We start from the raw sequence: 27,883 nt of genomic DNA on the forward strand, positions 1-27,883 counted from the left end.
TGGGCTAGAGTGGTATTCGAACCACGGACCTTTGATCCTTAAGCCCGAGGAACTAGCTACGGGACCACAACCCGATTCAACATTGTTTAAATACAATATAATGGAATTCATAAGTTGATTAAACCTTGATGAAGAAGCTTGTGTAGCTTTGAAACCGGTCGGTAGAAAAAAACAAAAATTTCTGGTTAAAAACAAAGTTGCTGTTTTTTTAAATAAATTTGCATTGTATTTTAATTTCTATCTCTAAATTTGGAAACCCACTTTTTCCCCCAAACATCCCAAATAATTCAATACACAAATTGCACACATCTGATCAAACTGCCGATAACTTGTATTTTATGTAGTTCATATAGTAAATAAAAAAAATAATAAAATTAGGTCTAGAGTCATTTGAATTTCATGTAAAATTAATATAAAACAACCTAGAAAATTGAAAATTCTAATGATTTTTATTTAGGCATGGTATCATACAATTATTGACAATAGAGAATTAGACCCCTTTCCAATTGAAATAGTAACTAATTTAGACGTTTTATTTGAGTTAAGTTCAAATAAATTTTAATTTTCATCGAAAATACTTGTACATAAATTTTTAGACTGTGTTGATTGAGAAGATTGATAGATTTTCTCATCTTACGAACGCTTTGTCGACAAATTTGTTGAAGATGTCAAATCATTTGTCGACAAAAACTACATTCAGCAACCAAATAGCCTATTACGTTTTTCCAGATTCGCTACATAGTTTTTTGTATTAAAGTTAAGGACGTTAAAGTCATAGGGATATGGCATAAAAAAATATCATATTGAAGCCGGGGCAATGCAGAAATGACATATTTTTAAATGATTTTTTTACATTATTTTGATATCGCTTTGGTTTTTCTTGAATATTTAGATTTTTTAAATTAAAAATTTTACGTATGATCCTGTGTCTCTCTTTCTGTCCAGTAGTTGTTCTATGAAATTGGATTTTTTTCCAAACAGGAGTTTGTGATCCGCAAACTGATTTGTAAATGATGACGTTATAAATGTGTTTTAAAAGTGTGCCAAAACAATTTTTTACAATTGTTCTATTATTGTGAAGTTTTGCCTTTTATATCTTACTTCTTCTTAAAAGTCTTATTTAAAATATCATTTTAATAACTTTTTTTAATCAGTACAGTAAATGTACTTAAGATAACTGGTATGTTGTTCTGAAGCATTTTAAACAATTGTATTAATTTGAGAAAATAAAAATTTAAATGTCCCAATGCTGAGATCCGTCGAATCAATATATTTTAATTCAAATGGTAAGCGAGTTAATGTTTTATCTGTAGGTTCCTAATATTTCTTTAACATCACAAATTACTTCATTGGCATTTTTTTCGGTTTGTCCGCTTTTTTTGCTTTACATGCCACGCCAAAAAGCAATGGAATTTTCCTGTCAATATAATAATAGATCATATCTAAAAAGCCAGTCATGGCAGCAGAGTTTGAGATACCATTTAGCTTCACCCTTATGAGTGCAAAATTAAGTTAATTTAGCGCTGTATCTCGATGATTACGAAACTTTTTAAAAGTCTTCAAATTCTTTTTAGAAGCTACCAGATCTGTTTGTTTGACAGGTCCTGTAAAAGGGCCACGGATAGTGGCGATCGGTATTTATAGAAAGAGTGAAAGGGACAAGACCGCAGGATGTGTCCAGAAATTCCAATCAATTTGGTCCCAGTCTTACTTTTGGATTACCTTTTTACAGCACAGATTACAGATAGTTCCTAGGTCAGCTTTTCTTGTTCAGCAATGAGCGATGTTTTCTTGTTTGCGGGCACCGCCAGGAGACTATGTCTTCAGATTGAGTAGTATGCGGCGGGCAAGCCGTATCCCTACTTCTTGCGATGCCTTGTCAGGTCCTTCGGCGTTGGCGATTACTACAACAAAAGCATCTCGGTCCTGCGCTACTCTTATATTCCGCAGCCAGGACAACTGCTTATTGGATGTACTCACCAAGCTGATTCTTGAGAAAAGATGACCTGAGTTGTTTCCCGTTGCCTTCTCTGGTGGATTTTTCTGTCGGGGTAACCTTTCTTTAGCTGGCTGGTTCTGGTTTGGAGGCGCAAGAAACTCGCCTTCCATCCTCTCGTTATCTGCTGTGATCACACCGTTATGAGTGTGATCCAATTGCCCGGGGTTCGCGGCGTGGACGCTAACGAGTTGGACTAGTCAATGGTGTTGCCGGTGGAATGCAAATGGGCGAATCACACCCTCCAGCAAGATGTGACTCACTGCGACCCTACTGACAGTTCGAACCCCATATCCCTATGATTTTAAAATCCTTGATAATAATCATAGGTCTACCTCAATACAAATTAAAAAATACACAACTGAAACTTATTTTACAATGTTAAATGAAATAATGAATAATGTTTTATATATTTTGACCTACAAAATAGTCGTATGAAATTCATACAACTTTTTAAAACATATTGCTGGATATCTGTTTTGAAATTGGTTGAAAGATTTTTAGAACAGATAAAATGAGAGTTTAAGAATTTAAACGATGTTATAACTTTTGTTGCTTTTTATTCTTTTATGATGTTTCTATAACATTTTAATGTTTTTTTTTTAATGTTGTAAACATTCATTTTTATTTCCTTGTTATATTTTGAGTGTTGGCTTTTTATCATTGACAACAATATATTCATCATCTCCTTGACATTTCATTCTCATGTGTTATATTTTAAACTATCCGGGATTCATTTAAATTTATTTTTTAAATAAAATAATTATTTCTACAAAAGTAACATGGAAGAAATACCCTTGTTAGTAACAATTCTTATTAAAGAATATTTTAAATGTATGTAGAAGAATATACAAAAAAATATATAATATACAAACTTCATTCGAACTTTTGTCATGTGTTTATTGATAAAAAAATGCCTAAGGCAATGTTTCAAAGTAACGTTATTTTTCATATATGTGTTACAACTAACCGAAAAATAGAAAGGCAAATGAAAAAATCAAAAGAAAAATATCTAAAGATTTTAAAGGATGACAAAATTTGTGTCCATTTTCTCCAAATGAAGAAGACAAAAAAAATACAATAAATCAGTTAATAATTCATAGCATCTTCACCGTACACTGCGCAAATATCGCGAGCAGCTTTGGTAGCTTTATTCCTCGATTGCACGCGAACAGAAGGAGGTGTTGAAAATGCTCACTTTCATCTGCTTGACATTCCATTTTGAAGGCTTGTAATCAAACAAAATAAAACATCTAACGTAAAAGCAAACGCAATATCTTTTAGAGCAGAAAATTTTCTTTCAAATTACATATATTATCTTAGCCATTTTGTGTTCATTTTTTAATTTGGAAAAAAATTGAAAACTACGTATGTCAATACCGAATAGTTGACTAAAAATTTCTACATTGAAAAAATAATATTTTACATCTAATGAATACTAATTGTGATAAATAAATGCGATTAGTCGATTACGTAATTTATTTGGATTATTTATTACTTAAAAATATTTAGGACTAACAATAGACAGACAATTGACATCAATAATTTAATTAGGAAAATAGCAACATTATCGAGTATTTTTCAAAAACCAAAAACCTTGTGCCAAAATCGGAAAAAATCTAATGTATGAAGCCTATGTCGAATCTAAAATATGTTATATGCAACAATTATGGAGAACGGGAAACCAAAATAATGTAAACAGACTTCAACGACAGCAAAATAAAATATTGAAGCTAGTATATAACCTCCCTTATCTAACACCAACTAAACAACTCTTAATAAAAAAACAATTAAATGTTAATGAATATTTTCAACTACAATCTTTCAAATTTATTCATAAGTTAGCCTCTGATATCATTGAAGACAAAGAACTAAAACTTTTTAAAAAATGACATAAACGTGGACATAATACAAAAATATCAGGACCCCAGACAAGGACAATCGAGACTAATAAATCAGGGACTGAAATTATACAATAAACTACCAGACAAAACTAAACAAACGACTCTGACAAACTTTTCAAAAGGCGTAAAAATTATTATTATCGACAACAGAGTATAAGTAAAAAAATATATATATTATTTTTGTAAAATCAATGTAATAATCCGTAAGGGTTAGTATAAAAATTCGATCCGAGAAACTATGAATGCGGTAGAATCTTTTTTTTTACAATCCGTAATTTTCCGGGAATCGAACTCTGGACCATGCGCATGGCTAACCATACAACAAATCGAAAATGTATGCTGTCAATTTACAAAAAAAAATTATTTCGTTTATTTTATAAGGGGTTCCTCAAGGATCGTATTTTGGGACTCTCCTTTATGCAAATAAAGTTGAAATTCATTGTTTTATTTCGCGTTACACCTAGTACTTTATCCGTTTTTAAATAACTTTCGATTTATATATAGAACAGGCTTCAACGATTTACGCAGAAGTGTTTTTGAAAAACTGGAACAATGTCACTATTACAAAATGCATTCAGCCATCTCTTCTTACTCTGATTATAAAAAAAACGATTTATCAAATAGATTACAAAATAATATGGTAAATATAGTATATTTTTATAAATTAATCTTTAACTCTGCAGATTAAAAATCTTGATTAACTCTTAAAAGGCTGTGCTGAAAAATCCCTCTGCAAACGGCGCTGTAACGACGTATTACTTTAGAAAACATATGAAATATTTTGAAATACAGATATTTGAAAGCGAATTTTGAAAACTTTAGAATCATGTTATTTTTGGCCTGTTATAGCAAAAAAAACAAGAGGGATATATTAAGTCTTGTATTATTTATAGACTCATGTGACATCGTAGGCCACACAAGGGTTTAATACATTGAATGTTGCTAATGGACTCCATTGTGTTTGGGAATGTTCAAAAATTTTATTGTTTTTTGCTTTTTGTTCTAGATTCATAAAATAATAATATTTATTATACTGTACCCATAAGTAATTTCTCTTTATCTGATCAATGTTGTTTTTTAAGTGAATCCCGGATATGTAAATAGAAAACCCTTTTGTGACCATTTTGCGTTTCATTGTATCTGTGTTTTCCGTGTGTGATTTTGGTCGTCTTGTGTGTTGTGTTACTTTGCACGCCGTTCCTTGGCCGACTGTCACCGACTGTGACTGCCGCCATTTTGTGTGCGCCGTCCATCTTGTTACCACCCGCAGGCGTTTTTCGCAAAAGATCTCTCGAAGGTAATATCCCAAACATTATCACCTCACATGCATTTATTTTATCACCCGAGCAACGGAGAATCACCAAATTTAGAAATTTGTTAGTTGAATATTTGAAATAAAATCCCAAAAACCGAAAAAATTATAAGAAAAATTATACGAAAGACTCTGATACTACAGTCCTTCTCAGAAAAGGAGAAATATCCTGGAAACAAGGACTCTTGTTTGAACTTATATTGAAAAATATTTTTAAAAATTTTTTTTAATCACATCTTAGTGTCATAATCAAAAGATAAGTTTGATTGTTCTGAAATTAAAATGTGGCTTTGTAATGAATTTTGTGCTGATAAGCTGTTTTAGTATACTTAACAAGGAGTTCCCCAGGGATCATTTTTGGGCCTCTAATATTTAAACTAGAAAATGTTTTCCTTTTACTGTATATTTAAAATAAAATAATATAACTGAATACATTTTTAAACGGATAAGAGTTGAAACCCTCTAAATGACGAAATTGGAAAAAACAAGTTTAAAATGCAGTTACATGTCATTTTTCGAGCTTTATGAACTGATAAAATCCTTTTAATCCTCCGAGGTTTAGTTTCAAGGTTTGCATGTATTAAAACGCGTTAAAAATTATATTTTTCTGGTCAAAACACTGATAACCATTAGTTCCATTTATCAGATATTTCTTGAAAGCTCATGCATTGAAACAATATTAAGCAACTAAGATGGTTTCACGAGTATGTTTTAGGTTCAAAACATGCTGGAAAGACTTTTGTCGAGTCAAACATTCAAACTGATTTATCTCAGTAAAGCCAATAATGCATTTAGAGGGTTTGATCAGTATACCAATGAAATATACATTTTTGCCATGATGCGAGTTTTGCTTGTGTTGATAACAAATGGTAAAATTATCTATATCAGAATTATCAGCCAAAATTTCAATAAAAATGTATTCTTTAAAAAAGATTGGGGCTTTGTTAAATTTTCATTAAATTAATTATTCAGTAAGAAATCATATTCATGAAAATATGGGTTCAGAATCATGGAAATTATTGATGGATATTATTTGAAAAAAAATGGTTAAAAATTTAGCATCAAGGGCAGAAGTAATAGATGAGGTGCAAAGAAAAAAATATGCGCGTTAGAGTGTCTTGGGAAAATGAAAAACCACAAAAGATGAGTAGTATCCATTGAAAATAAAGAAACTTTGAATTTGACTTTATCAAAACGTTTAGCTGGTTTTGTATGACTCAAGCAATGGGTACAAATCGTTACCTTACTTTGAACTAGCCATTTTTTTCTTTAATTTTCTACTAAAATTCGCTGTCAAATAAAAACGATTGCAGTATTGAGAAGAGATTTTTTTTCACAAATTGACTTGAAATAGGTCCATTTTGCTTTCAGATATTTAATTTTATTTAAAAACTGGTTTCATTATTAATTTGGTATTCTTTCATGTAAGATTCCAAGTAAACAGATTTGGTGTAATATCTTGTTTTTTGACACAGGAAGGTGTAAAAATAGCCCTTTCAAAGTAAGACAACGAAATCAAATGTTGATTCAATTTTAAAACTAGATCTTCGTGGTTTGAAAACTGAAATTTACAAAGGTTTTCTTGATAATATGATCACAGAATATCCATCATTTCCACTTATGTATGAATTATTGCAATATTTCCACACCGTAAAATGACACAAAATCACGTTTTTAGAATGTCGCACAAAAGTTATAATCGAAAATCTCCCACCTTGGCAACTTGATCTACCACCAACCGGATTTCGCCCTTAGCAAGTAGATATAGAAATGATCGTAAAGAAGAAATTTGCATCTACTTCCACCCAAAAGCTTGTGGCACAGATGCCAGATTGGAAACTTAAATGCATTGTGACATTAAGAAATTTGTTTTGGGGAATAAACCTTTTTTTCATTTTTCTAAACAGTGCTCAGACTTGCTTGCTAAGGAATGGCGTATTTTCCCAAAAATCACAGATTGTAATTTCGTAAATTAAAAATGATGGCATTAAATGATGCAATAACTTGCAAAAAAGTTAAACACAGATATATAGTGTCTTTTTATTAATTTAAACAAATTAAAATATTGATTTTTTAATTAAAATTAGGTTGATTTACATGCTCCACTCTTGACCCGTTTTGAGTTGACCAGTCGAGTTAATTTGTATGGCATCATGTAGTCTAATATGCCAGAGCGACAAGTTTTAATCTGCAACGGTTTAGATACAACAGGCTTCTGACCACTGCAAAATGCTGTTCAGTGGTAAAATGCTGGACCTCCTCCACCATACAAGGCGTTAGTGTCAATGGCTGCCATTTTCAAAGCTGAATGATTGATAGAACAGCCTCCATTTACCTGATCTAGCTCCTGACTACCGGCTATTCCCTAAACTCAGGGAACATTTGCGTGAAAATATTTTTTTGGAAGACAATGAGGTCTGTGATGTGCCGTGTAAATGAGTGGTTGGCAGTTGTAAGACAAATTTTGTATTTTTCTTTTTCCAAGAAAAGATAAGACTTCATTAAACTATGGTTTTGAAATGAATTTTGTGTTGATAAGCTGTTTAAGTATACTTAACAAGGACTACCTCAAGGATCATTGTTTGGGCCTCTAATATTTCAACTAGAAAATGTTTTCTTATTACTGTATATTAGAAAAGAAACAATGGAACGGAATACATTTATAAATGAATAAAAGTTTAAACAACAAATTGTCAGTATACCGATAAAACATTCTAAATGACGACATTTGCGTGGAAATAAATTTTTGGATGATAATGGAATTATGCGCTGAGTCATGAGGCAGGGGTTAGACATGTCCTACTAGAAAGCAATAAAGATGTTGGATCATCTCTGAACAAAGTTCATACAAGTCAAGGGGCGCTACGTTAAAAAAATAAGGCAAAAAAAAAAACCTTTTTTCATCCACTTCGAGGTGGAGCATATGAGTCAACCGTTGTATTTTAATAGTTTGACCATCAGTATACGTATTCAACATCAAGAAAAATATAAATTGGAATCTTTGACATTCAAGTTTGTTAGTAAAATACTTGATGGAAGCTCATTGTAATTCATCATAGATTTTTCAAAAAGGAATAACCCGCTAAGCCTCTATTTAGAGGCTTGTCAGCAGGTGCGAAAGGGGAGGTATAACGTGAGGTTATGAAAAATACACCACAACACCTGGGTGTAGCCTGGGCTAACTGAGAAAAATATGTTTCTTGGATTTTTTTTACAACAAATTAAATTAAATTTGCGACGCCAGTTTCACAGTTGGCCGTCCAACAAATAAAATACGTAATTGACACGTCTCTAAAGATGTCGCAAAGCGATGAAACCAATTACTGGTTATAATTTATCACTCATCATTCATATTTTAATTTTATTTATTAACATAAACGGCAAATCTGCCTTTCACAAACATTTATAATATTAACATATTTGGCTAAATATATATTTTTTTTTTCAACAAGAATTAGAAAATAAAAAAATTCAAACCAAAAATTATACAAGATTTATATTTAAAAAAATAACCTAAAATTATACAGTATATTCAGTAGAAAGTTTAAATAATAAAACATTCTACAGTAAAACAACAAGAAAATTATAAGTACTGTTTCACAAAACAACCAAGTGTAGTATTGAAGATACTAAAGTGATTTTTTAATCTTTAAATATTTATAAAAGTAAGTCTTTAATTTTATCATGAAAAGATAATGTTTTTTTAAACTATATAAATAGAAATATTAATGATTTTGAATAAAAAATTGTATATGAAATGCATATCTATAATAAATTACAATAAATTTCCACCAAGAGTTTTCACTGACGAAAGAACGTTGGAATGTCTTAAATACATCGATCAAATTATTCCTCTACTCAATGCAGGTCGGTTGTTGTCCACAATAAGAGACACGTATTCAAAAGGTCCATTCTTTGTATGATTTTTTTTAGCTTTAGCTTTCATTTTCTGACGCCGCGACTTATTACGTAAGATCAGCGATCGTATTACAAAACCACGATGCCGAAAGTTCGAAAGCTAGCGACAAACTGTGATTTTCGGGTCAGAACTGCCGTGCAAGTAAGCTTACTTCTGCAAATATGTATCACCTTGTTCAATCACCATTTTACTATTTATTTTCCTCACAAAATGCAATCACCTCACATAATCACCTTTCGTATTTTTTGCCTTTTCAATACGCTTATTGTAGTAATTACATTAATAATTTGGACCACGATGGACGAATGAAAAACATCTTATATTTCATGGCCATTATAATTCGATGAAATTCAAAAAAATAAACATGAATAATTTTAAAAAATTTAGATGCCTATTTTAAAAGTTTTCATATATGCATGGCATGATGCTTGGGTAACAAAATGTGATTTATATGCATTTTAAATCAAATAATGAATAGAAATTAGACATTTCTCTTATGCAACAGTTAGTTTGAGTTTAATAAATATATAGAGTAAAAAAAAACAGTTCAAAAAAGTCCCACATTGCAAAAAGATGGCAAGAAATAAAATGGTACAGTCGATCCAAATATTTATAGTTAAAATTTGAATAATTGTATGAAATTTTGTAGCTAACATATTGTGTAACTGATGAACATTATCTAATATTTCATACACATATTCCAATTTAGAAAAGAAAATTAAAAATTAGAGTTGACTGTTATAAAAAATCGCTTACCGTTTTATTATATGACCTTGTTCACGCTTCAAGTATACTTATTTTTCTTATTTGCCCATGTTAGTGCAAAAGGCACTGAATTTATATTCGAATTGCTGTGTGTCACGATCATTTTTCCTATGAAGGTAAGATGGTCAAACTTACACTCCTAGTTACCAGAAAAACAACAAAATTGTTGAAATTTTTAATTTTAAATAAAAATAAATTGATAATTGTATTTTGAAACTGATCGGGAATCGCACCCAGAACCCATGCATGCTTGCGCAATAAATAAAAGATACTTGCAAATTTGACATTTTTAAGATTAATTTTTTAAAATTTGATGGTCATTTAATTTCTAAAAATTAAGTTGAAAATTTTAAATCAAAATTTTAGATTGCATTTTTTTTCATGCAAACCGTGAGGATCATTTATTCATTTTTATTCATTCTTAATATAATTTGCAGAAATTCTCCTCTCCCGTATGCATTTTTATCATTTGAATAAATTAATTGTTTCTGATAATTTTATCAACTTCATTTTTGACACTTGACAGCTGCCTTCGAGAGATCTGTATGTGATTACGCACTGCACAAAACGGGGATAAAATTCCTTATGTTGAGTCACTGGTTATCTAGAAATTAAACATGTCCAACGTGCCCTTTTAAAATTTTAATTTATATGCCCAAATTTAAAAAAAAAAAAAACATTAGGAATTTTAACATTATTTGCATGTTCTATGGTTAAAAAGGCAGGTTGTTCAATTTCATTGTGTTTGTACAAAATCAACAAAGTTTTAACTTTTGTGCATAATTTTTTTTCAAAATATGAATGTTTATTTGTGAAAAAACAATGTTTAAATTTATTTCAACACAAAAAGCAAAAAAAAAAAAAACATATTTTTTATGTTTTTGTTATTTAAGTAGAATTTTGTCGCAAAAAGCTTTGTTTTCTTGGTTCCTTCAGCTACGTTTTCCAAATATTTTATTTATTTATTTCCACTTTTATAATATAATATGAATAGTATGCGTATTTAGTATAATCTAGCACAGTAAAATGTATTTTGAGATTGAAAATATCTGCCGATCATGACAATGGTAGAATGTTAATAATTTTAACTGAATTCAAATTTTTTCTTAAAATTATTACTTAACGGTTAAAAATTATTGACTCTAAAATCCCGTATTTACATTATAGATATATAAAATTATTTAGATGTTTTAGTTATAAATATTCAATAATATTTTTTTCTAGCTTACAACTAGGTGGTAATGATGGATTTAGTGACAAAATAATTAAGTTAACTTTTAAAATTTAATCAACATTTTTTATATTTTATATTGACACTGCTTTGATACAATCTTTTATGATCCAACCACTTTTAATTTTAAAAAAAATAATTAAACACAGATATTTTTGATAAGGGAATAGGACTGGATATTCACAACGATTGTGACTTGTCAATGCCGGTTAAAGTGACCACTTTATACACTGTAGCATTCACTATTCTGCGTATGTTTTTATTCCTACTTCTATTACCACCTGTGTAGTAGTCTGAGTTCAGGTGGATAAATAATACAGTTCTGTGTGTGAAATAATACCAGAACGCTGGAGGAGTGTTCGACTTCCTTAGAAATAAAATTTAATGGGGATAAGTTCACATACGAGTGGAGGCGTATATATATAAAAAAAAAAAAAAAGTTCACCTCGCAGTCTAGTAGGTGGCTATCATGCTCTGAGGTCTCGGGCTCGATTCCTGGTTGGGTCGACGTGAACTATTTGTTTGTAAGACTGATCACATGCTATAAATAAGCAAGATACACTGCCTTTGGTCTTCCAATGTAGTGTCTGATGCACCATCGCGTGCGGATAGGGGTATGATGATGACCACTACTACCGTCACGCCATTTGCCGTAGGGGTAGGCAGTGACGGATCCCCGTAAATTAGTTCTCGCCCCCCAAGTGAGCCCTAGCTACCAGTCATATATTGCTTACTTTTTTTAAATACTGGAAGAGAAGCATCTATGCGATCGTTTCTCCTTTTAACCTTGATGTGCAAAACTAGTCAGCTCTTACCTGATCCCACTGTTCATACACATACATGTCGTTGAGTCACAGCAGTGTCAATAATATATGTCGTTGAGTCGCAGCAGTGTCAATATAATACATGTCGTTGAGGCACAGCAGAGTCAATAATACATGTCATTGAGTCACTGCAGTGTCAATAATACATGTCGTTGAGTCATCGCAGTGTCAATATTACACGTCGTTATGTCGCTGCAGTGTCAATATTACATATGATTGAGTCATAGCAGTGTCAATCATTATCGAGTTAATGCCATAATCACGAAACTGCAGAAAGCACCATTTTCAGACAGCTTAATGTTAATTTTGTGTGTGAAATAGACCCAGAACCCTAGACGAGTGTTTTCCACTCGATAGCTTTTATGAAAAAAATGTGCGTGGCGACAAGACAATTAGTTTGATATATAAGACTCAGATTTATAAGTCACCTTTTAATATTTTTTTGTCAAAATGTGCTCTGAATCAATTAGGAGAAACGTGGTAAAGTTTTTTGTATTTTTTTTCATGATTTTGTTAAAAAAATAATAACGTATAGATTCTTTCCACATGGATCTCGCCTTGTGGCGCAGCTGTCCGCTATCAACTAGCCTCCAGTCACTCGTCATCATATATTTAAAAATTTTAAATACTACTGGGTCTAATCGGACCCATCTCCGGTGGGCATAAGTAAAATTCTTGTGGTTTATCTCAAAATTCGACCAAATGCAGATTCGCAACTTTGGCATTAGCCCGATGATATTATAGTATTATACTAAGCATCATTATTTATGTTACAGGTTATGGTTTTTATTATATTTACCAAGTAGTGATATTTAAAAAAAATTACAGCCATTTGATGCAATATTTTTTTAAATATTGCGGTGGCCAAAAATCTTTTTTTAACCGCCATACAAAGTCGACTACCAAAGATGAACATTAGCATTAATAAAAATAAAATAATGACTAAGACAAAGGAAGGAAAATTATTAATCATCATTTCCCTATTCCCGCCCAGTGGTGCATGGGGCACTGCATTTGATTCATTAAAGAAAGATCAGTCTCACACTTTGGATTCTTTCCTAAGAACATTGAAATTATTACCTTTTAAAATACATGTTCCATCTAAGTTTGTTGCAACACAGAAGGAAAACATTTTTGCAAAAGTAATATGAAAGTCTGGGCATTTACTGGGCTTATGGCTATTGGCTGGTTTAAGTGGATGTTTAAACATCCACACTTCCTCAACTCTTCCAGGAAGTAAATCCAGCCTGTTTTTCCTTTCATCATTCACATTTCTTTCAATCCATCAGCGATTAAAATCTTCTTGGGTTATCCCTAATTAGACTACACAGTTTTTATCAGGTCATGTTAAATTTAATGAAAAATCATTTGTGTTTAATATTGCTGATTCTTCTTCGTGTTGCTGCGGATATCCTAATAAATCCTCTGAACACATCGTGTGGTCTTGTCCTCTTCCTCCCTCTCTGTGATTTTTGAATGGAGCTTCTAGCTTACTATCTTTGGCTTTGTTATAGGTCCTGTCGAACATACAGATCTGGAGGCTTCCGAAAATAATTTCAAGGCTTTTTCAAAGTTTCGTGATCATTTCGGCGAATTGATCATGTCCAATCAATTTAATCCCAGCCAGCGAAGAATTCTCTTCCTTCTTTTCTTCAACCTAATGAAGTAGTGCTTTTGAATAATCTTCTTCCAGCACAAAAAATCCAAGACTAATTGATCCCAGAAAACGCATTCGAGCAGCTTTTTTCGTTTGGCAATTAGCAATTTTTCCTTGTATGTGGGCACCGTCAAGGAAACTTAAGTCCTCAAATGCGGTGTGTGGAATGTGGTAAGCAAAACTGTGTATCACCTGCCACTATTCCCATTCTTTCAAATGGGGGCCATTGCCGTACAAGCTCCTGACGTCACTGCAATCTATTGTGACGTGTGCCCGTAAATTTATTTTTGCCTCCAAGCCCAGGTTTTTAAGAAGCTAGGGTACCGAACAAAAAGCGAGTGCATTCATATTTATTCGTAAATTCCCTCCTCTAAGACGTCTTCTCCAAGAAGTCTTTTAAGTATTAGGCTTTTTAAAGCCAAATTTAAATTAATTTATTTTACCAAAATAACATTACAAATAATAAAATATTTAAGGTGTTATTTTGGGACAAAATGTCAAACCAGGACCCTTGAGAAATAGTTCGACATTATTAAGATAATAATACTCTTCAATAGCAAGAGTTTTTGCCCCTTAAACATAGTTTCACTGGTGTGAAAGATGTTAATCTCCAAAATGATAATGTTCAGCTGCCTGACTGCTCTTTCGATCGGCTATAAGGTAAGGAGCGAGCGCATATCTTCTTCAGGTTCAACCAATGGTCCACTGAAGATGTGGATTGTTTTATAATACAAAGCATCAAATTTAACATGTGCAAAGGTGTTCCATCGTTTGCTCTGTAGAACCTTGTATATCTAAAAGTTTCAGTAAGATTAATTCTAGCAAGGTTCTAAGAGTATTCCATCTGCAATACCCTGGAGGGCCCAAGTCACTTGGTTTTAGCTAAGTTTCATTAGGTAGAAACCAAACCTTTGCAAGTACTGCTCCAGTAGAGTTCTTTCGCATAGTGCTAACTAGGTGCTTTTTGCCACAGCATTATGCTCTGTTTCCGGAACCGGGGCCGGGCCCACAACCTAAGTTAATTCAAAGGAGCACATTTAGGCAATCCACAGTAGGGCTCTGGGCGTATTTGGGCTGTCTCAGCTCCCAACCTCTCCAATTCATCATTCACCTTGAAACCGTTATGTTTGAGTGTCTGGGTACCCAAATCCAACTCAACACATTTTGCCTATGGCATACACTTTACATTCACATCTTTAGAATGTTTCAAAGTGCTATTCATCTTCGAAACCATAAGTAATTTTATTTGTTGATATTTTACAGAAAATAGAGCTTTTGACCCTTTGTAGAAAATGAATAATTTCTTCGTCTCTGTTGAGATCTGTTTATCTATATATAACCATGAAAAGATTGAGAATTCAGTTATATTCTATTCATAGTGTGGTCAGCTCGTTTGCCTTCCACTCAAGAGGTTTCAGGTTCGATTTCTGACATGTTTGACAGGTAATATTTATTTAAAAAGGTTTTTCTCAGCAAACCCTCAGCGTAAAACTGATCATCTTACCTTCAAATAAAATAAATGATCAAGATACACTGCGATTGGTGTACCAATGCAGTGCCCTATGCAATATCGGGTGTGGATAGTGGATGCTGACGATGATGATTCTATTCCCATAGAAGATGAGTTAGAGCCAAATAACCTCTCGACGTCACTGCAACATGTGTGGATCTATTATGACATAATCCAGTATTTGTCGCCAAATATTTCATTTGCTGTATTCAGAATGTTGTTGAATGGTGATGGTTATGATGTTTCTTTATTATTGTATTTTCTGTTTTTGTCTGTTTGTTGTCAATAAAATTGTGTTAAGAGTTGTTTGACAATGATCTCGCCAGGTGGCACCAACAGAGCACACTGGGAAGATGTCACCGACAGCACTCCACTTACCTTTGTAAACGACTGCGTGTCGTTCACGACGACCGTGTCGGCGAGGTACTGGCTCATGGACTGCAGGAATGTCAGCGAAGCCACTAAGATGGCCACCGAACTATACAGGTGAGAAAAACAACTTTTTAAGACTGCGTGTCAAAAGGGTATTATCATACACTCGGGAGGAATATTGGATTTAACCTACTCTACAAATAAAAGATTTTTTAAAAATTCTCCTAGTGTTTATATAAACCCTTATAATGAACATTTTAACTCGTTATTTTCGTTTAAAAAATAAAGTCTTTCGAAAACGATCGTTTCGTAAGTTGGTAATAAATTTTGTCACAGAAGTTCACGAGTAATGCATTCATTTTAATGTTGGTAATGCCACAGGCCTCATATAGAAATATAAGGAGAGGTGTCTATGCATATTATCTTAAGCCCACCCTTACCCACTCCAGTTCCAGGCACTGACAGATGAAAGTGAAAACGGATTACATCTTACATCTCGAATTTCTTTTATTATTTTATGGTTTTCAACCTCTTCTAAATATTAATTTATAATGATAATGATAAATTGAATTAGCAATTTATCATGAAAATCATAAATTACAATTCGTCACGTTTGATAAGTGACAGGACACCGTAAATGTAAACAAACGACACATAGAAAAAGGAAGCTATCTACAATACTCTATAAAAGCCATAGACATTGATGAAAAAAAATCCGATGACGTCACTAGACATCTGAAGACGTCATACTTGATGACGTCACGAAAAGTTTGTTTTTTGCACCATTTAAATTACTAGAATTTAATCCTTTATATCCCCCTTATTTCTTAACAGATTTTAATAAGAATAGTACCGATTGGATTGTGAGTTTTCAGATTAATTTAACAGATAATAAAAAAAAATCCATGATAATTGCCCATTAAAATGACTGAATGTCATTTACATTTACAATTACATGTCATTTATAATGACTTTGTCACAATGATTGCGTTTCATTTACAATAAGTGCATATGATTTACAGTCATTGCGTTTCATTATCTACATCACTTAACAATGACTGAATGCCATTTACATTATTTTTTTAATATTTTCCATAAGGCAATTCAATACGATATTGATTTTTTCATAAGATATTTGAAATTAAATTACCAATTTTAATGGTCAAAATAACCTCGTCACCAATGTCACCTCTGGTGTTGAGGTCAGCGCGTTTGCCTACCATACAAGAGGTCTCGGGATTGATTCCCGTCATGGTTGACATGGAGTATTTAATTAAAAAGGTATTTTTACACTAGAATATTTCATAGTCCATTGATTGGCATTTGAAGTATAAGACTAATCGTCTTACCTTCATGTAACAAAAAATATTAAGATACACTAAGATTGGTGTACCAATGCAGTGCCCTATGCAATATTAGGTGCGGAAAGGGAGTAATGATGATGATGATGATATATCTTTAAAAATATCCCAAAGTATTATTTACAATAATTAAGTGTCATTTACAATGACTGTATGTCATTTATAAAATAAAATAACATTGTAAGCAGGCTATAGTCCTTAAAATATAGCTTGATTAGAATGACAGTTGTCAGCAAAAGTGACGACATAACTTTGTAGTAACGTCTAAGGAGTGATTTATATTGACACACGATAAATCATTAATATCTGGCATGTTAATTTATTTTTTTAATACAATGCTTGACATATAAATCAACATAAATATATAAAATCAGCTTTAAACTCAAAAAAACGAAAATAAACCTTATTATTAACGACGTTCTTACAAGGTTATATCATTTTGCAAAAACCTTAAAGATGGTACAAATTGATCAATGTAATTTGATCGAATAAAAAAATACTTCGTTTGATAATGTTCACTAAAAAAGCATAAATATCTTATTTTTTGGTAAATAATTGTATTCAACACACAAAAGGCTTGTTTTTGCGCTTTTATATCAATTTTCGGAAACAGAATTTCATGTTTGCATGAAAAAACTGACACACAAAAAACCATTCATATTTGGTATGTCAATTTATTTTTTTAATACAATGCTTGACATATAAATCAACATAAATATCTAAAATCAGCTTTAAAACGAAAAAAACCATAATAAACCTAATTAATAACGACGTTCTTACAAGATTGCATCATTTTGCAAAAACTTTAGAGGTGGGACAAATTGATCAATGTAAATTGATAGAAAAAAAATAATAATTTGATGTTGTTCATGAAAAAAGTATAAATGTCTTTTTTTTGGTGAATAATTGTCTTAAACACACTATTATAGGCTTGTTTTTACGTTTTTATATCAATTTTTAGAAACAGATTTTCATGTTTGCATGAAAAAACTGATAAAATCGATTTGATCGGTACATGAAAAGTGATCAGTAATTTCCATCACTATATATAATTTTGGTAGCCGTCATTTAATCAAGCTATATTTTAAGGACTTAAGTTCATAACCATAGATAAAACACATCGTATCTATAGTTACACATAAATAAATATGAACTAAGAAACCGTGTTTATCTCTTTCACACATGTGTACTGTAATTTTATATTTTTAAAATTATTGATGGCAAAGCAATACTTTATCTATCTTAAATGTACATAGTATAGAAAAACGAGTCTATTTATTTTACCCCAGTGTTTATGGTAAAGATGTTTTCTTATTTTTTAACAACATTTTTTTTTTGCAGAGAGGCAATTCATGTGCCATTTATGGCACGCTTCATGGTGTACGCAAAGCGGACAGAACACCTGCAGGCTCAGCTGCGCGTATTCTGCATCACCGACGACCGGGAAGAGAAGACCCTGGAACGGATGGAGAGGTTCTCCCAAGTTGCCAAGAGCAAAGATGTGGAGGTACGGAAAAGTTTTTGATTGCGTTCATGAATTAAAACATGCAACTGACAAAGGAAGGATGAAACCAAAGTAAACGGAATAAAAGATTTGCGATTATTATAATTTACCCAAATATTTCAATTTGGTGGCTTCAACGAGTTCACTATTAGAAACTGGAAATCAAGTTGGAGTAAAGTGGAATTCGAACCTCGGACCTCTGACCCGTGAGTCCGCAACACTAGCCACGGGACCGCAACCCGATTCCTATATAACTTATTTATGCTCAACAATATTTTGAGTTTGTCCAAATTTTTGTAGACAAGGACTGGATTCAACTCCCTGGGGAGCTGTTTATATTAACATATTACAACAGAGATGAAGAATATTTAAGATAAGGTGATATAGAAGTCTAGGCCATAAGTTCCCTCCCCAGGGAGTTGAATCCAGTCCTCGTCTACTAAAATTTGAACAAACTCAAAATATTGTTGATAAATCCACCTGGTCCATGAAGAAGTATAGAAATTGAAAAAATATTTTTTTCAGGCGTTGCCTAGAATGTAATTTAGTAATTTAAGTCAAGATTGAAATGTCACTATCTAAATATTTAAATTGTTCCTTTATCCTTCTTCTTTCCTTCCCATCCCCTCTCCTCTCTTCATAGTATAGTGTTTTTTTTATATATATATATTTATTTTTGTAAATCTTTTCTTTTAATTTTTGTATAAAATTGTAAGATTCCATATGTCCATGTATTTATACTTTTTTCAAACTGAACGGTTTGGGTAGGTAGGAAGAAATTGCCTTAAGGCAATATGCCCGCCCTTATATGTATATTTATTGTATATGTATATAAAGTGTCAAATAAAAATAAATAAATATGTAGGTGAAATAATTTAATTAGATGAATCAAAATTGCAAAAAAATTCAAAATTGCCATTTTTACGAGCTTGCCAATTTGAATGTGGTTTACTTTTGTTTCCATTGGAATTCCAAAAAGAAATATTTTTGGTTTTTATTCGTTATTCATTATTTTCATTATTCCATGTGCATTCTCTAGTTGGAGCATATAATGTCCACAAAGATCTTCCAAGCATCTCAGTCGGCTGCCAGCTCTTGTGCATCATCCTCCCAAGTCAGGTTCGCGTCCCATAGTTCTGACACGAACTGCCGACGAAGAGTCAGCAGTGACGTCCAGGACGTCGAGAACCTGATGCCGTGAAGAGTAGGCAAGCGTGGTAAAGGCTCGCAAAAGGCATCCGCAGCACATGGCTAAGCCAATCGTTTTCCGTTTACGTTTTTGTTTTTAAGCCGTGTTATAATTCTTTCAAAATCAGATTGTCATTTGTTTCAGAGCATTTTTTATTGGTCAGATATTTTCTTTTCTTTATTATAATTAAGAGACTCCAAATAATACAAAACAAAGCGATGAGGATAATATTAAGATGTGGGAGACGAACAAATGTTAAGAAAATGATTCAACTTCTAGATATCATGACAATTGATCAAAGAATCAAATTCGATGTTGCCAATGAAATAAACAAAATTATTAAAGGAATAGTTCCGAGATATTTTCAAAATAAACTAAAAAAAAATGAGTTCTTTCATAGAAACTATGCAAAAAGAGGATCTAAAAATATAAGACTGGAAAAGAAATCAAAAGCAATGTCCCAGAACTGCCGCATGTACAAGGGAATACAACTATTTGAAGAAATGCCAGAAAGCATAAAAAATGAAATTAATGTAAATATATTTAAAATTAAATGTAAAAAGTATATATGTGAAAAATATTAGGTAGTATAAAGTGTAAATTGAGAATATAATTAATGAAAATGTACTTATGAAACAGTTAATATTATAAATTAGGATATTAAGTGTATAATAGTGATAAATAATGTTAGAATAAGTATAGATGTAAATATTGTGTTGTAAATATATGTTAAATAAATAAATAAATAAATAAATAAATAAATAAATAAATAAATAAATAAATAAATAAATAAATAAATAAATAAATAAATAAATAAATAAATAAATAAATAAATAAATAAATAAATAAATAAATAAATAAATAAATAAATAAATAAATAAATAAATAAATAAATAAATAAATAAATAAATAAATAAATAAATAAATAAATAAATAAATAAATAAATAAATAAATAATTGGAGCGTCAGTGCAGTGACCTATGCACCACTGAGTGTGGAAAGAGAAATGAAGACGACATTTTAATGATCACCCGGGTTAAAAAAGTCGCAATGTTCATATAATTTTGTGTTTTTATTTGTTTTTTTAGTGTGTTTTTTATTTGTTTTAGGTACACGAAGGCAAACCAGTGTACCTCGAATTCGGAGGGAATTTTTCACCCGTCGCCAAGTCGGGAGAGCAGCCGAAGATAGAGTTCAGGGCCTTCCGGGAGAGCCGCCTTCAGCTCAGCGCCATGCTCCGCGCAGAGCACGCTGATGCTGTGGCCCGCTGTCAGTTCATGAGGGAACCTCGCAGGCCCAAGGGCGAACCCGCCCAGCCACCTGTGAGTGCATAATTCTCCCTGTGTTTCGACTTCCACATTTATTCATTTTTTCCATCAGTTGATATGAGGCGGTCAGCGCAGAAATGATGTTACCCACAAATAGGTAGGTATAAATTAACCATAATTGAAAGGGTCAATAACCATGTGTTTTATAATCTAAAGTCTGTTCATTATTACAAGAGTTTTCCAAATAAACAAACCAGCCGCGTGATATCCGACGGAGAATATTCTATTTCACACATATCATATTAATATAAACGGTACGGAAAAATTGTAGTGGGTTGACATTTATTAGGTTCGTTTGTATCCATTCAATTATTTTTTGTTTATTAAAAAAAACAACAGCAAAACAGACAAAATATAAACATTATAAGATAAACAATAATTGATAATATTTTTTTTATTTTTTTTAAACGCCTCGATTAATATACGTACTTAAAAAAAAAGTTTTAAAAAAATATGAATGTCCTTAAAATTTACCCAAATATTTCAATTTTCAACGAGTTGTAAATAACTCACTATTAGAAAATGAAAATCAATTTGGAGGAGAGTGGAGTTCGAATCTCGGACCTCTAATCCGTGAGTCCGCAACACTAGCCACGGGACCGCAACCCGATTAAAATAATACAGTAAAACTTAAGAAAATAGATTTTAATGATAATTTTATCAAAATCATTTTTTAAATTTAGGGTGTACTCTCAGATAAAAATCCTGCAAAAGGAAATCGACCGGAGATTAGTTGGTCTCATGAGGTACTAGTTATTGCGTTTGCCAGGCATTAAATACATAAATAATGGTAAAACGATAAATATCGATCCATTGTATTGTATTAACATATTACAACAGAGATGAAGAACATTTAAGAAAAGGCAATATAGAAGTCTAGGCATCTACAGGGCTTATGACCTGTCAATGGCCTGTTTAAGTGGCCACTTTACACACTGTGTAACATTCACCATTCTGCCTATATTTGAACATCTTTATTCCTTCAATTCTTTCATCTGTTGATTTGCCTTTTCTTAAATGTTCTTCATCTCTGTTGTAATATGTTAATATAAACGGCTCCCCAGGAAGTTGAATCCAGTCCTTGTCTACAAAAATTTGGAAAAACTCAAAATATTGTTCATTGTATTGTATTTTATCATGCCGTGGTGTGAAATGAGCCAATCATGCGACATCACGCAGCGGTCTCGTGGTTTGCACGTGCACAGCGGTCCAGTCTCCGTGAATGTATGGTAGCAGTAACTGCTACTTTTCTTCATCCATTAATAAATTGCATTCGGACAGCAGGTCATACAATGTGCCATTCCCTTATGGTACTAAAAGTATTATTTATTTAAAACGGCGTTCTTACATTAGAATATATCATAGTCGCTGGACCCGGCATCTGAAGCCTAATTGATCAATTCATCACCTTCATTTTACAAAATATGACTAGGGTACGGTGAGGTTGGTGTATCGACACAGTGCCCTGTGCGCCATTGGAAGTGGCCTCGGCCATTTTAGAGAGTATTTTTTTTTATGTTCCTGATGGTTATCTCCGACAGCGTCAGCACAGACTGTTTTACCTCTCGGCTTCCAGAACCAACCTGCCTCTGGTTATGCCGATTGGAAGAGCGATAAGCAGCTGAACATTATTAATTTGAAGATCGATATCTTTCACACCAGTGAAACTATATTTAAAAGACAAATACTCTTACTATTGGAGAGTATTATATCTTAATGTTGTCGAATGATTGCTCAAGGGTTCCTGGTTCAATCTGTTGTTCTAATTTATTAAAAAAATGGTTTCATAGTAATTTATTATCACTAAACAGTGAAAAAACTTTCTTTCTACCCTTATCCATTAACCAATTTGACCTCCCAGTAAATTTCAATATCACGATCCATAATCAAAATGACAATATTAATCATTCTTGCCCCCAATTATGCTCGACAATTAAAAAAGCGGATAATATTAAGTACCTAGGCATTATAATTGATAGTAATTTGAAGTGGAAAGTACAAATAGCCACTATGGTCAAAAGAATTAGGAAACTTATTGATGTATTCATTAGACTAAGAAATATTTTATCTCTAAAACTTATAAAAACAGTCTATTATGCTTTAATACAGTCAATTCTGCAGTATGGAATTATAGGCTGGGGAGGAGCTTATAGGACAAACTTAAAATCACTCTCTATTATTCAAATAAAGATTGCAAAAATAATTCTTAAAAAGCCCAGAACTCACTCATCAAAACTAGTATTTGAAGAACTTAATATACCAACAATTGAATATTTTTTTAATAAAGCCTCTATCTTACAAACTTTTAAAGAAAAAACAATTGAAGTGCAAAATTCAAGTAACTCTAGATTTTCAAATAATTAAATTTTGCACAGATGTAAAACAACAGCAGCGTTAAACCATTATACGTACATAGGTAAAAAAAACTTTAATAAACTTCCGGTAAACTTAAAATCTATAAAAAATTAAAAAACATTTAAGACTCACCCCTTCCTAGACTCCATACCAAAGAATGTTTATTTTTTAATTTTAATTTACTTTGTTTTAATTTACTTTGTTAATAAAAAAAATAAAAAAATGTGAAACGAACTCCCTCTCTGTTTACACAAGTATCTACTTATTAGAGAGGTAGAAACGTTATGTATAAGATGTTCTGTATATTTACCTATTTTGTATTTCAAAAATGTATTTTGTAAAAAAAAAATTATTCAATAAAAAAAAATTAAAAAAAATAGATTGCCCAAAATTACTATTGCTGGTGAACTTTCGTGTACCCACAAGGACCACCAGAGTCCGACACATGTTCCAGTGTGAGTACAATAGGACAAACTTTAGCCACCACTCTCCCCTCCCCTAGTGAGCATCCACAGAACAGCTAATATTATGCTGAGATGTTGGACTTGCTCCACACCACTCCTGAGCCTCGATTATGATGGGAAGATAAAGATGTCATCCTTTACCTTGATGGTATAGTTGAAGTGAAATTCCCTCTAGTGATTATAAATATATACTACCGACCCCCCATCTTCAAGTTTTGGGTAGATATATCGATATGAATCAAGGGGAAGCGTACGTCACGGTACACATATCTACGCTCTAAAATGACATAGCTTTAGTTTGACGTCACGTCATAATTGAAGATAAAAGTCTCCCGACCGACTATAAAGGTACACTACCGATACCCCCCCACCATCAAATTTTGATGTAAGTTCCTCGTTTTATACCGACGCGTCTAGAACCCCTTGTTACGTTTATCTACGCATTAAAAGTGTCAAAAATTTTGCTCCACCTAGCAATTTTTTCTTTAATTATGATTTATTAAATTTTTTAATCGTTTTGAGGTTGGCATTTTTTTTCTTTTTTGCTTGAATTGGGATTTATTGGAGTTTATAATCGCTTTGAAGTGAGCCTTTTTTTATCACAGAAGCTTATTTAAAATATAAATGAGAATTATTTTTAATGTTAATGACGTAAGGAACGCGGACTAATTGTTTGCGGTCATTCCATTGGCCTGTTTCGATCATATGATGTCGATATGACAAGTAGGTAGAACATACCGAGGTAAGATACAGATAGTACAGAGATTAAGTATACCGTCTCGATATATGCAGATGAAGATGGCGTTCATAATCGAGGCACTGCTGCTATTAAATTAGTTATCCTATCTATGGAATGGTCATCCCCTCAATTCTCCTAGTTTTAATGTGTTTGTCTACTCATCTTCACTTCACTTTATTTCATTTTTATTTTTTTAGAATTAATTACAAATTTAGTGTTATAGTTAGTATTTCATTTAATGTTATTTTCTATAATGCTTTATGTACTTTTAACTGGATATTGTAAGAGGCCTCTGGGCGATTATTAAATAAATAAATATAACGCCGTAAATATTTTGGTATTTGTAAAGTTATTTTGGTAAAATAAATGAATTTGAATTTAAATGATATTGTGGAATCGGAGTTATAATGCAGCGCCATATGCACCAATGATTGTTGATAGGGAAATGACATAATGGTGATGATGATTCGTATTTTTAAAAGCAAATAAATAAAACAACTAGTCGAATCCGATGGTTTGTTTGTCATTTGCAGATCTGCGTGCTGAACATTGTCTTGCCGGAGGAAGTGATTCCGATGGAATTAAACCTGCCGCTTTACATCGCTAAGTCCAGGGTAGAGGACGAAGAGGAGCTGGTTCAAATCAAGGCGCACTTTGTTCCCGACGATGTGGAATTCAAGTGGCCAGATAGACTCAGCGATTCGAGGTAACGCTTACTTGAACAAAATTATACAAAACAAACCATTACGCAACATCACTAAACGGGTAGGCAAATAGCAGTGGCGAATGGTGATTTTATTTACAGGTAAGCTATAAAAAAATATCATATATTTGTACCTACATAGGAGGTACATAATATAATGTAAGTAATATATGCTATAAATTGATATTTTTCTGTGGTTCTGTGTGATACAACAACTCTCATCCATGAAATCAACTCAAACGATGTAACTTCCTGATATATTATATTATATAGATATATTATCCATTACTAAATTCATTAAAAAATAAATGAAAAATACCACTATGAATTCAGTCGATATAAGGTATTCAATTGAAATGTCAACTGGCCGAATTGTTCTAGTAATTAATAGTGCTAAAAACGGCCGCGTGGAGCGCTATATGTCCCGCAATATGACGCATGAAAGTAATTATGGTCTTATGTCAAAAGTACCATCTCAAAGAAATATAGTCCTTAAGAAAAAATGATTGAAATACTGTTTTCCAAATTAAGAATCTTCAAATAATTTGTGTAATCTGCAAGCTTAATCTTGGAGAAAAAACACGCACTGGGGTTAATACATTTAAAATATAGTATACTTATTTGCATGAAAAAATAAGATGGAATAGTCGGCTAGTTTCTTGGCTCACCGCAGGCGCTAGGCAAGCTTAATTAAAATAAATGTTAATTATATATTTGTTTTTCTGTAAATAAAGTTACAGTAAAACATTATTATAGTTAGTCAAATATAATGGTAAGCTGCGCATAATCGCTTCTATACACGGTTTGCCCATATATTTATATTTTTTTGGTTTGTTTGTATTTAATTCGAGAGTCAGTCCGCCATCTTCTTTAAATCCGGCCGTCATTGGCTTGAATCCGACAGTCCTAGCGTCACTTCCTCTTCTAGCGGTGAGTCGCGGAAGCAGGGATTTAACAGTAACGATCAGTCATGAACACACACAAAATCACCAAAAAAATCCAAATCAATTAATCTATAAAAAATCGAGTGCGATCTTGGGACCACTGCCAAAAGGAGAAAAACAAAAGTCCTTCTCCTTATATAAATTGTTTTTCAGCATTTTTTTTGTGGAATAACATTTAAGTAGTATTTAAAATTAAACATTTTGTAAATCATACCACACACAAGTTTGATACTAGAACACAACTTGTTTTAGGTATTTCGAATTCCCATCATCAGGTGTACATTTTAATGAATACAGGGGTTCTTTAAACCCTGTCACATCCGAAACCACGATGATCAGTATGAGCAAGAAGACATATTAACACATTAAAATAAATTTTTAAAACGAATAAAATTTACAAAAATAAAATATTTAAAAAAAACAAATGGTTGCTTACTTCAGCAGGAGAGAAACGAGGAGGGGGGGGGGGAGTCTAATATACCGCCAACCGCGTGGCGGCGCTCCCCTTGCTTCTCCCCTGCAGAAGTACGCAATCATTTGTTTTTTTAAATATTTTCTTTTTAAAAAATTTCTTCGTTCTTAATAAATTTTTTTAATATGCTAATATGTCTTCTTGCCCATACTGATCATCGTGGTTTCGGATGTGACAGGGTTTAAAGGACACCCTGTATATAGTTGCGGATCCACGGATCAGAGGTCCGAGGTTTAAATGCCACTCTACGTGAGTTATTTACAACTCTGAGGGAAAACATTTTGAGAAGGGAATAATGGAAGTCTAGGCATTTACAGAGCTTATGACCTGTCATCGGCTGGTTAAAGTGGCCACTTAACACACTGTAACATTCACCATTCAGCCTATGTTTAAACATCCACATTTCCTCAACTCTTCCATCTGTTGACTTTTGTGAAGTAAAAGAGCTGAAACCTTTATCATGTCGGTGAGATTCATCCGGCTGAACCAATGCACCGCACCTTCTAGGCAACGCCTGAAAACAATTTTCCAATTTTTATACGTCTTCTAAAACATCAATCTTTTTCCGCACCTAATGGTGCATTGGGCACTGGTTTGGTACCCCAATCGCGGCATATCTCGATCAATTTTGTTACATTACGGTAAGGCGATGAGTCTTACGCTTCAGTTACCAGTCCAGGGACTATGAAATATTCTAGAGTAAAACACCCTTTTCAATAAATATTTCATATCAACCATGTCGAGAATCGAACCCAAGACCTCTTGCATGGTAGGCAAACGCGCTGACCATTACACTAGGAAGCCGATTTCTTCTTATGCCAGTTAGTTAATTCATAACTAAAAAAATTAAAATAAATTAAATATAACTAAAAATTAAATAACTCCCTAGGGAGGAAATCCAGCCTGTCTGCAAACATTTGGAGATACTCAAAGCATTGTTGTTTTTAGAACTCGTTAAAAATGGCCCCAAAATTTAAATATTTGGGTAAATTATATTAGTGTAAATATTTCTTTAAAAAAATACACCGCAAGACAAAAAAAATTACGAGTTTACCTGCTACCGCGCCCCTTGACTTTACTGAACCCTTTTTCTAAGAAATCCTTTATCGATACCTCTTTCTTTTGTTTAATAAATTAAGGACACTATGTGTCACCTTTCTACAATATTTACATTTTAAAATGTCTCAACAGTCTTGTTTTACCCGCGTTTGAGTGAACATAACACAACAATCATGGAAAGTGCAAAGCAAATGTCGATTGCGATAAAATCCAAAATAATCACATTGTCGCAAGAAAACATATCTAATTGTGAAATATCTCGTCGAGTTGGGTAT

At 32.4% G+C, this 27,883-nt stretch overlaps 1 protein-coding gene across 1 annotated transcript in view; it reads left to right on the forward strand.

Moving 5' to 3' along the window:
* LOC148280669 (uncharacterized) overlaps positions 1-27,883 on the forward strand; it is a 161,404-nt gene that overhangs the window by 82,808 nt on the left and 50,713 nt on the right. Inside the window, exons 27-30 of the mRNA XM_088228025.1 lie at positions 15,445-15,604; positions 18,193-18,358; positions 20,654-20,866; positions 24,964-25,136. Of these exons, the coding sequence (XP_088084151.1) occupies positions 15,445-15,604; positions 18,193-18,358; positions 20,654-20,866; positions 24,964-25,136 (712 nt within the window). The remainder of the gene's footprint in view (positions 1-15,444; positions 15,605-18,192; positions 18,359-20,653; positions 20,867-24,963; positions 25,137-27,883) is intronic.

This window comes from Micrasema longulum, unplaced genomic scaffold, assembly GCF_059751315.1.
Source record: "Micrasema longulum isolate JH-2025_06_02 unplaced genomic scaffold, ASM5975131v1 h1tg000554l, whole genome shotgun sequence".
Taxonomy (NCBI): Eukaryota; Metazoa; Arthropoda; class Insecta; order Trichoptera; family Brachycentridae; genus Micrasema; species Micrasema longulum.